Raw genomic sequence first — 11,518 nt, forward strand, 5'->3', positions numbered from 1 at the left:
ATTATTATTATTAACAATTTAGACAGAAAGAAATAAAGAAAAGGAAATAGATGTAATAATGTCCATCATGGTGTAGGCTCATCCGGTCAGGCAGTAGGTGGCTGGCACTGGATGGATCGCTTGTCTCTCCTCATCTCGTTTTTCCTCGAGCAGGCGGGCAGCCATGTGGAGAAAATAAAACAGGGAAAATTAGCTCTGTATGAGGACATATACAGGACAGATGAAATTAAACACATTTCTGGAGTGTGGCAGCAACTCCGGCATTAAGTTAAACTATTACAGTCTAGCTAAAAAGGCAGAACCAGAAGGTAACATAGGCTTGGGGGCATTCTGAGACAATGGCATCCATCCACTGCACTGTCAACAAACTTGAGTGACCACGAGCAGTGACAGGACGACAGCACCAGCGCCCCAGTCTACCATAAAACCCTTCATCTATGAACCCCTGGATCTGTACCTTTATCTAAGGGGGGATGTTAATTATCAAACGCTAAACCAAATAGGTGGGTTTTCAACCTAGACTTAAAGATTGTGACTGTGTCAGAGTCCTGGACGCATTTTGGGAGGTTGTTCCAAAGCTGGGGGGCCTTATAAGAAAAGGCTCTTCCCCCTGCTGTTACCTTATTAATTTGTGGAACTAATAAAAGACCAGCACCCTGTGATCTTAGTGGACGTGGGGGTTCATAGTAGGAAATAAGTTCCTGGAGGTATTCAGGGGCAAGCCCGTGTAGTGCTTTATATGTTAATAATAGAATTTTAAAATCAATACGAAATTTAACTGGGAGCCAATGCAGGGCTGATAAGACTGGTCTAATATGCTGAAATTTTCTAGTTCTGGTCAGAACTCTGGCTGCGGCATTTTGAACTATTTGAAGTTTATTTAGATTCCTATTTGAACATCCTGACAGTAGTGAATTGCAGTAGTCTAATGTAGAGCTAACAAAGGCGTGCACCAATTTTTCTGCATCATCCTGTGATAATGCATTTCTTAATTTGGCAATGTTGCGGAGATGTAGAAAAGCTATCCTAGTAGTATTATCTATGTATTTATCAAATGATAGGTCGGAGTCGAGTATGACGCCTAGGTTTTTGGCTACTGTGCCAGGTGTAATGGGATAGTCTGCAAGATTAAGCATTAAATTTGAAATTTTTTGTCTTGCGGCCTTAGGGCCCACAAGGAGAACTTCTGTTTTGTCCTCATTTAGTTGGAGGAAGTTTAGAGACATCCAGCATTTAATATCTCTTACACAGGCCTCAATTTTTCCTAAACTGAGTTTGTCATCAGGTTTGGCTGATATGTAAAGTTGAGTGTCTTCTGCATAGCAGTGAAAATTGACACCATGTTTGGTTATAACTGTGCCCAATGGTAGCATATATAATGTAAATAATAGTGGTCCTAAGATGGAGCCTTGCGGGACCCCATATTTAACTATTGTACGTTTGGATGGAATAATATTGAGCTCTACAAACTGATAGCGATTTGTTAAGTAAGAATAAAACCATGAAAGGGCTGTGCCAGAGACTCCAACCCAGCGTTCTAACCTTTTTCTAGCACGATCCTATGATCAATTGTGTCGAATGCTGCACTAAGATCAAGAAGCACTAACAGTGATACATAGCCTTGATCTGAAGCAAGGAGGAGATCATTTGTTACTTTAACTAATGCTGTTTCAGTACTGTGATGGAGCCTAAAACCAGATTGGAACTTTTCAAATATGTGATTCCTATGCAGATTTAAAGGGTTTTATATTTTGTCTAATATTCTCTATTTTATTATCAAAGAAATCTATAAATACATTACTAGTGAGGTTTACTGGAATCTGAGGTTCAGCGCCTGCTTGATTTTTAGTAAGTTTAGAAATAGTATTAAAAAGAAATCTAGGATTGTTTTTATTTTTCTCTATCAGTGAGGCTAAGTATGCTGAGCGTGCTTTAGTGAGTGCCCGTTTGTATTCAATAATGCTATCCTTCCAGGCACAGTGGAATACTTCCAATTTAGTAGATCGCCATTTCCGCTCTAATTTACGTGCTATTTGTTTTAAGTTTCTAGTTTGGTCAGTGTACCACGGGGCAAGCTTTTTGGATCTAGCGTTTTTATATTTTAATGGAGCTACTATATCTAGAGCTGATCTGCAGGTATTCTCTAAGCAGTCGGTTAGACTATCTAACTCTTCTGGATCGGATGGCGAGTGGGCTAAATCAGTTAAGTCAGGGAGGGTTTCAATAAACTGTGTTGCTGTTGATGAAATTATCGAGCGCTTTATTTATGTTAAGATGAATCTCACATTGGACTAAATAGTGATCGGAGATTGCTACGGTTTGCGGAAGTATATTTATATTATCTACGTCGATACCCAGCGTTAAGATTAGATCTAGGGTATGATTTCGATAATGTGTAGGTCCTACTACGTTTTGTTTAATGCCGACAGAGTTCAATACAGAGGTAAAAGCCCTTGTCAGTGGATCCTCCGCATTATCAAAGTGTATGTTAAAGTCTACTACTATTATTATTTTGTCACTACATACTGCTAAATTTGCTGCAAAATCGGTGAAATCGTTTAAGAAATCTGAGTAAGGCCCTGGTGGTCTGTATACATTAGTTAGGGAAAATGTACTTTTATTTTCAGATGGACTAATTACATTAATAGACTGCATCTCAAATGAGTTTGAGATATCGAAGTACTTCTGATGAATTTCTAAACAATCACGATATATTATACATATTCCTCCTCCTCTGCCTGACAACCTAGGTCTATGTATATAACTATATCCCACAGGAGTGGCTTCGTTTAGAGTTAAATAATCACCAGATTGAATCCACGTTTCAGTTAGACATAGAATATCAATTTTCTGGTCTGTTATAAGTTCATTCATAAAAACTGCTTTCGAGTTGAGCGATCGAATATTAATTAATCAAATTTTTAGATCGGTCATATAGGTTGTAATAATTTGATGTGAAGTCTGAATATTAGTTAAAAACTTAGGACGGACTATTTTCTTATGATTTAGTTTAACCCGGGGCACAAACACAATCTCAATCCTATGGGATCTTGGTGACGCCTCTAAGCAGCTCGCAGACAGGTTTAACCCGTTAGTCTGCGGCCTGGTCGCGACTCTGGTTAGTCAGCAGCTCCTAGTGCTACTCTGCCGACTAGCTAACAGGCTATGGGCTATGCTGCAAGATAACAGGGCAGCGCCATCCCGGGTGGGGTGGACACCGTCCCTGCCTAAAAGACCAGGCTTGCCCTCGAACTCTTTCCAATTATTAATAAAGCCCACTTGATTTTCGGAGCACCACTTGGACATCCAGCGGTTTAGCGACGTGAGCCTGCTGTATTGCTCATCACCGCGCCGCATTGGGATTGGGATAAAACTATATTGCCACAGTCAAATATTGAAGTGATGAGTTGAACATCGATAATGCAACATTAGTGTTGACTATTAACATCACATTAGTGTTGACTGTTAACATCACTTTTGTCAAATAAAATCATCCTAATTTCTGTTAATAAATATTTTTAAATGATACCCTTGAGTCAGACTGCTACTAAACTACAGGAGTCAATGTCATTACCAAGTGTTTGGCAAGTTAGATGTTTGCCAAGAAGCACAAGTAGCAAGTAGGCCTATAAACATTTCTTGTTATTTGCTTTTTAAACCCCGTTACTTGAACCTTTTATTATTCTAATTTTAAGATATTTGAACACATACCTAGCATTTAGATATATGGGCATACCCAAGTGGTGATACTCAGAGAAAATCTTATCATTCAGATATACATTTTTATGATTTGTTTATTACTGAATTTTCACTTGAACATATGTAATGTTGACTTAAATGTGACTGTCATTATTAGCAATAGAATTGTTGTTAATTGTATTGTTTTATTGTTCTGGTGTGTGTGTGCGCGTGTGTGTTATAGGCATATCAGATGAACCTTCATTACCTAGGCAGAATTCTCAGACTCAAGCAGCAGAGGACATACTGGACAAATACAGAAACATTAAGAGAACCAGCCCAAGTGACGGAGCAGCGTCGGCCGCTGCATATGATGGACCAGGTGAAATATGCACAAACATATGATTATATAACATAAGAATATACATGAGCCAGAGCTTTCAGTATGCATGTCAAATACTACAAGCATTAGAAATCATGCCAGCATTTTTGTGCCACTCTTCAAAGTTTGAGGACATTTCCTTCAGCATGTGCGTGTGTGTGATGTGTGAACATGTAGAGGCAAGTAGAGAGGCTGAAGACTCTCCTAGAGAAGAAGGCTTGCAGAACATATCTACAGATGACCTGCCCGACTCTGCCAGTCAAACAGCACAGCCTCAAGACAGCAAGTTCTCCTTCAGGTCTCAGTAGTACATGGGCACACTCACACAGATCAGATATACTCTGGTGATCAGAAATTATCAAGCTAATCACACTGCTTTATGTATGCTGTACACTAGGCTGTCCCATCTAAAAACTGCTGTTTCTGGACTCTTTCAAAGATTTGGTCTAGTGATGTAGCTAATGGAATTTTCTTTGTTTCTTTCTTTTCTGGTGTTGATTTTCGACAACCTGCAGTGATGCTAAAAAGAAATTACGGCTGGCTCTGTGCTCTGCAGATTCTGTCGTTTTTCCTATTATGCCACCTGCAACTACCAGGAATGGCCTACCTGACCACACAGACCCTGAGGGTATACATAATACAGACGCACACACACCAATTATCAGATATTTATAATTTGACTCACGTCACAATGCAGTCTTGTGCACACATCTGTCGACATTTATACATGCCATCACATTTTTGTTCCTCTGAAAAAAACAGTTGATGTTTTACACTCCAACTCAAAAACTGTGTCTGTATAATAACCGGGAGTCATGTTTTTAAGAATCTGAGTTGTTTTTGTTTGTTTTTTTATAATGTATTTTTATGTAAAAACGGTGTATCTTACAATGTTTTTATAAAGATATTTTACCAGGCTAAATTATTTTATAATAAAAAAAACAATATACAACTAGTCTGATTACCAATTAATGACATTACCAATGCAAATTACACATTTAATTACAAATAAGTGCAAGCCTGAAGTCCACTGAAAGATCTCACACCTTTGCTTCATCTCCTCTTCTGTCTCTCAGACAATGAGATCGTGTGCTTCCTGAAGGTGCAGCTGGCGGAGGCCATTAACCTGCAGGATAAGAACCAGATGGCTCAGATCCAGGAGACCATGCGCTGCGTCAGCCGCCTCGACCCCCGCACCTGCAGAAAGCTCCTCACCGCCATTGCCGAGGATTACAGGTACACACACACACAACCTGCTAATAGCCTTAACCAAGGATGTACCATAGCATTAGACATATGATTGCATTTGCAGGCATGTAGCTATGTTTGTTTTTATTTTCATTGTATTGGTGTTCAGGTGTGTTGAGTAATGCAGTGTGTGTCTGGTAGGAAGCGGGCTCCGTACATTGCCTACCTGACCCGCTGTCGTCAGGGGCTACAGACATCTCAAGCTCATTTGGAGAGACTGCTTCAGAGGGTACTTAGAGATAAAGAAGTGGCCAACCGCTACTTCACCACGGTGTGTGTCCGACTGCTTCTGGAACACATGGAGTCCAAGATGCAGGACTTCATCAGAGGTGCGCATTTGGGTGCAGGTGTACACGTGTATGTGGGTACTTAACTCTGTTTACCAGTTCATAAAAAAACTAACTTGAATAATCCTATAGTTTTGATATTATTATTCTTTCAGGTAGAGGATATGTACTTGTCCACATTAATCAAGTTCAGTATCTTGTATGATGGCTTCTATTAGCATCTTGATTATTATCTTTAAATCTACTCAGTATCAATAGATCCCACTGTTGGTCTTTGTGGTACTTTGGCAGCATTTCAAGGCTGCACAGCAGCGGATGACAAGACCGCAGCCGTGGAGGATTTCCTGCGCTCCCTCTACGGCACCATGGCGCACGACGCCATCTGGCAGTACGCCAGTGAGGAACAGCTCCAGGATGCCCAGATGGCCATTGAGCGCAGCGTCATGAACCGCATCTTCAAACTTGCCTTCTACCCCAACCAGGATGGAGACATTCTCAGAGACCAGTGAGGGAACATAACGGCTGTCTTCCTGTCTTTTTGCTTACATCTCTAACTTCCATATGCCTGTCATTAAAAGAAAGGATTTGAAATTTTCTTTTTTTTTTCTTTGTGTTTATCACCTCTTGTCTTCAGGGTGTTGCAAGAGCACATTAATCGCCTGGCCAAAGTAGTGACTGCTAACCACAAGGCCCTGCAAATCCCAGAGGTAACAGCCTTTAGAAACCTCATGTTTTTGCTCATAAGAAGTCGGACAGCACTTCAGACCATAGATGGCAACAGCTGCAAATTTGTGTAATAGGTAGTGGATGCTAAATATTGGATCTAAAGTGAGCGTCCCTTTGAATGAGTGCAGGTGTATCTGAAGGAGGCTCCGTGGCCCTCGGCGCAGGCAGAGATCAGGACCATCAGTGCATACAAGACCCCGCGGGACAAAGTTCAATGTATCCTCCGCATGTGCTCCACCATTATGAATCTGCTCAGCCTGGCCAACGAGGATGCCGTACCTGGAGCCGACGACTTTGTACCTGTGCTTGTGTTTGTCCTCATCAGGGTAAGAGAAACTATACACGTGACTTTTGTCAAACTTTTATTATTGTAATCGAAGTACATACTTAGTCTTGAACTGTACTGTTCTTGAATAATCTTAAAATTACCTGCCTCGAGGCACTGTGTAAAAACCTGCCACACAGTCTTTTGCTAGTGTTTTTTCCCATGAATATTACATGATAGGGAAAATTTGTAGGTCATGTCTCCAAACTGCCTATGTGCATATTTGTATACAGGATATTTTAGACATATGGCCGGTCTCACACACACACACACACACACACACACACACACACACACACACACATAAGTGTGTACAGTCCCTTCAGCACCTGACACTAATAATCTGGCTCCTATCTTGGCCTCCTATAATGTGGCAATGTTGACAAGGTATTAAGTATGACTGAATTGCAGCCTAAAGTATTATTAAATATTTCTGAGCTAACATGAAGATCTACAGCAGAAACAAACCTTTACCACCTGCTCCCAGCTTCCAATCAAGAGTCTAGTGCAAATCAAGAGTCTGTTTATTGATTTGCTCAGGTACGGGTCCACTGTGTCTCCAAGGTCTTTGGATGGTGCATGTTTGAATAGTTTGCATGTGTATATATGTATGGATGTCAGACTAGAAGTGTGTCATGTGTGGTTCTCCAATGTGAACTCCTCTCCCTCACCCCCACCCCCCAGGCAAACCCGCCCTGCCTTCTGTCCACCATTCAGTACATCAATAATTTCTATGCCAACCGCCTGAGCGGGGAGGAGTGTTATTGGTGGATGCAGTTCACGGCCGCAGTGGAATTCATTAAAACCATCGATGATCGCAAGTGAGGCAGAACGGCCACCTGTATGGGCAGCGAGGAAAAGACGAGGCGTCCCCACCAACGTCCCCTCCTCCACCCCTCCTTCACCCAGCCCATACAGCACCACGCTGGTTCACTTCGCCTAATCAAACTTGTATAGCTGTAAATAGAGCCAGAGATATGTTTAACAAAAAATAAATACATAAAATAGAAAGTATGTACAATTATGTGGGGTAAAATGTACGTTTTACTATGGATACTCCTTACACTGACCTTAAAACTGATTTTGGACTACATCTCTTATTAGTATGATTGGTGCTGGGGCTTACAATGAGGGTTTTTATGGTCAGGAGGTAGCTTGGTTATTTAAAAATCTCAATAAACAGAAAAAGGGACCAGGCTTCCTTGTGGTGATCATTTAATCAAGTTATTGTACGGAAGCTTAGAAAAGAACGAAAGATGTACACCTTCATGTGTTATTTTTCAGTCTTTCCTCATTTAAAATCCACTATTATAATACGTTTATAGATATAACCAAAGCATCATCACTAAGGTTTTGTTTTCAAATTAGTTCTGCTACTGCAGCACTTACGATTGCTATTCTCATTACAAGGGCATCTGGCACATGAGTGGAAGCTGGAGTTGACCTTGTTCTTTTAGGGTGTCTTTAAACTTGTTCTTATGGAAAATTTGGATAAATTGGCCCACATATTAAAATAAATGAATAAATAAATAAATGTGTATTTATTACTTTCTGCCTGTATTTGATCTTTTGTTTTTTTCTCCTTTGTTTAGCACAGGTGTGTGTGTTGATTGTTTTTTAATTAAATTCATATACTGTGGAGAAAAAAAAATGCATTTTGAGGCAAAAAAGTTTTGACACAGACTGAACACTGAAACTCACTGAGCTTTTGTTAACAGTTGGTCAGTATATATTCAGTGCCTTGCAAATTTTAGTTTTGTATTGTATTTTATAGTTTTAGTCGTAATCTCCATATTCAGACATGTTTTTCTGCCCTAGTGGAATAAGTTTTATCTTTAGCAAATATGCTGTGAGTACAGTTTATAATGGCATGTATAACAAAACTGACCCAAATCATCTTTTTTTTCTGGATAGTTCTCCAGTGTGTGTGCATCATTATGGCATAATAATGATGATAAAAAAATAATTTGGCTCATTGTTCAGATAGGAACACTGATGATGAATAACAGCATATAAAGAGGTTCCTCGTTTGTACTTTTAAAGAGAAACTATGTATTCAGACTTGAATCAAACTAAATGTCTGTCATGGTGAAAAACACTATCCCTTTAGGGCCAATAGTTCTGTCATGATGTGAGCGCATTTGCAAATAATGTTCAATTTTAGATGTTTGTATTAAGTTGTCCAGTCAGTGTTTGCATGTGTGATTAAAATTAGAATGCTTACCAATGGGAAAACACCAAAGGTGTAGTGCTGACCTTTGTTCAAAATATATACATTAGACAGTCTACCTCCTCATTCTATTAAAAGGGATTATAAATTGTAATGCCTTCTGTTTTTCTATCTTTATGCCTGTATTTTTCATCTTTTTCCTTCTGATTTGAATGGTTCAAAAAAAATGTACTCTTTGCTAATTGCCACTTACTATTGTGATGCAGTTATCCCCCGTACTCTTTATAAGCCATAATACACAACACGAGTAAAAGCTCATTTTTGCAGCGTAGTTTTAGACATTACTAACATCTCGCTTCAATATAATTGCATTACTTGGTGTTTTTGCCCCTCAGATGCTTCAATCGTGATGCCCATAAATACTGACTAATTTATTTTCCTATACCTTAATGGATAAAGAGTAGAAAGGCCTGAATTGTGGAGCACTATACCAGAACTTCAGTACTTTGGTATTGGTAGGAAATCTGTGTACTAGATTAGTAAAATACAGCAAAGTGAATAAAAAAGACGTAGACAAGAATATTTTGTTTAATCAAAAGTGTGTGGTATGTATGAGCTACAGTATACACTTTGATTTTATATAGTATAAGTATCTTCTCTATTTAATATACTTTAAAAACAAATGCAGGGTTTCTTTTTTTATTTATAATTTTTTAGTCCCCCCATCGTTTGTGTGTGTGTGTGTGTGTGTGTGTGTGTGTGTGTGTGTGTGTGTGTGTGTGTGTGTGTGTGTGTGTGTGTGTGTATATATATCAAAATTACTGCAAATGCAACATTTTCTACAGTCTATCATCATGGTCAAACAGCAAGATCTGTTTACATGAGTTCCTTATGATTGTATGGAAACCATCATTAATTGTTGGTTGGCTATATTCTGTTACAATGGATTTGAATACTGTGATTTTTCTTTTCGTATGCTGCAGATCAAGACCTACTGAGCAGTACTGAAGTTACTCTACGTTACAATACACCAGTATGTCCTAACAATGTTAATAGTCTGAAAGAATGAGATGAAAGTGTAATAAGAGTGTTTCCTAGACTGACATTTTGGAAAAACTGGTTATGCTTTTTCATTGGTATTGTTTGCAGTTTTGTGGATGCTGAGTGATACAGTATATGCGACAAGCTTTGGCATTTTACTCGATATGTATTTAAAAGCTTTATGAGCATCGCCATACATACCTGTCCATTACTCTTATGAATACATACCTGTCCATTACTCTTATGAATATGCTAATCATGCAAATGATCAAGTAGCAGTTTACATATGTGAGCTTGCACATTAGGCACATGGGAAGATCAACTGTCTCTTTTGTGATTTAATATATAATTCTGTATATAATTCTTTTAAAACTATTAAAATCATTTTCTTTCTTTATCTTGCAATGGTCCAATAATTGTTTTTTTATTTCAGTTTTTGAGAAAAATGCTAAAACAGACAAACCTTTACCAAACACCACATATGTTTTTGCTAATAACGAATACTGATAACACCACTAAAATTCAAGCTTTCTTAGAGTCCTTTGTACCTTTTCCAGACTTTCAGGTCCTTGTCCTCTCAGTGCAGTGTCCAGTAAATGTATTCATTTTGTGTTCAAGTCTGACGTAACAAGACTGGCCTCATCTCAGATCCACGAATAGCGAAGCCCCCACTTACCAAACATTTAATTACCACTGACAAGTGTATGGCGGATTTGTAATTGGAGATTTTCTCAGTGTAATAGCTTCCATCTTTCCCACTCTTAGCACTCCACTGCTCTAATTGTCTTTCTAACAGGAAGAAAGTACACAGCAGGATGCTTTTGCCTTTCCTGATGATATCTACAATTGTTCATTTAAATTTAAATTTGACTAGGAAAAGTTAATTAGTTGTATTAATAAACCAAAAAGACTTGCTGGTTGTGCGATGGATTTTGTTTGGGTGAGATTGGGTTGATATTCTACCCGCTGTGGCAGAAACTGCCTCATTGAAGTCCAAATTTGATAAAAGCTAAAGAAAAAAGTCTTTAATCACACAACATGAAATTATTAATCCTCTTCCAGTCTCATTTATAATACCCAATAACACCTAATGGTCATGTCAATGTTCTGTTTGAGAGTTGAGATTCTGCTGGGTTAGGAAATGAATATGCAGAAGAGTTTGGAATGGCCTTTATCTGACGCAACTGTGTTACATATTGATGTCAGATTGTTGCATGAGGATCTGAATAGCCTGGGGCCAAGCCCATATGGCACTGGAATCATAGATCATCCTTGCAGAGAGGTTTGTGCATGAATACACATACACCACATTCTAAAGTATTTGCCCCCTCCCTTGCTAAATACTGGTAGTAAGTTAATCCCTTAAAATTCGACAGTTTGGAAGAGTTGTGCTTGGAAGAAGTGTTTAGATTTAGATACAAAGACTGGTGAACTCTAGTGAAGACGTGTTTATATTTAGATACAAAGACTGGTGAACTAGTGAAGAAGTGTTTATATTTAGATACAAAGACTGGTGAACTCTAGTGAAGAAGTGTTTATATTTAGATACAAAGACTGGTGAACTCTAGTGAAGAAGTGTTTATATTTAGATACAAAGACTGGTGAACTCTAGTGAAGACGTGTTTATATTTAGATACAAAGACTGGTGAACTCTAGTGAAG

General features: G+C 38.8%; 1 protein-coding gene across 5 annotated transcripts in view; it reads left to right on the forward strand.

The window, feature by feature from the left end:
- gapvd1 (GTPase activating protein and VPS9 domains 1) overlaps positions 1-10,254 on the forward strand; it is a 134,306-nt gene extending 124,052 nt beyond the window's left edge. For all 5 annotated transcript variants that reach the window (XM_077002967.1, XM_077002971.1, XM_077002969.1 and 2 more), the window contains 9 exons: positions 3,923-4,060; positions 4,238-4,358; positions 4,576-4,688; positions 5,137-5,296; positions 5,450-5,637; positions 5,887-6,100; positions 6,230-6,302; positions 6,450-6,647; positions 7,331-10,254. In XM_077002967.1, coding sequence (XP_076859082.1) covers positions 3,923-4,060; positions 4,238-4,358; positions 4,576-4,688; positions 5,137-5,296; positions 5,450-5,637; positions 5,887-6,100; positions 6,230-6,302; positions 6,450-6,647; positions 7,331-7,471 — 1,346 coding nt within the window. In that variant the 3' untranslated portion in view covers positions 7,472-10,254. The remainder of the gene's footprint in view (positions 1-3,922; positions 4,061-4,237; positions 4,359-4,575; positions 4,689-5,136; positions 5,297-5,449; positions 5,638-5,886; positions 6,101-6,229; positions 6,303-6,449; positions 6,648-7,330) is intronic.
- The last annotated feature ends 1,264 nt before the right edge of the window (positions 10,255-11,518 follow it).

This window comes from Brachyhypopomus gauderio, chromosome 4 (assembly GCF_052324685.1).
Source record: "Brachyhypopomus gauderio isolate BG-103 chromosome 4, BGAUD_0.2, whole genome shotgun sequence".
Lineage (NCBI taxonomy): Eukaryota > Metazoa > Chordata > Actinopteri > Gymnotiformes > Hypopomidae > Brachyhypopomus > Brachyhypopomus gauderio.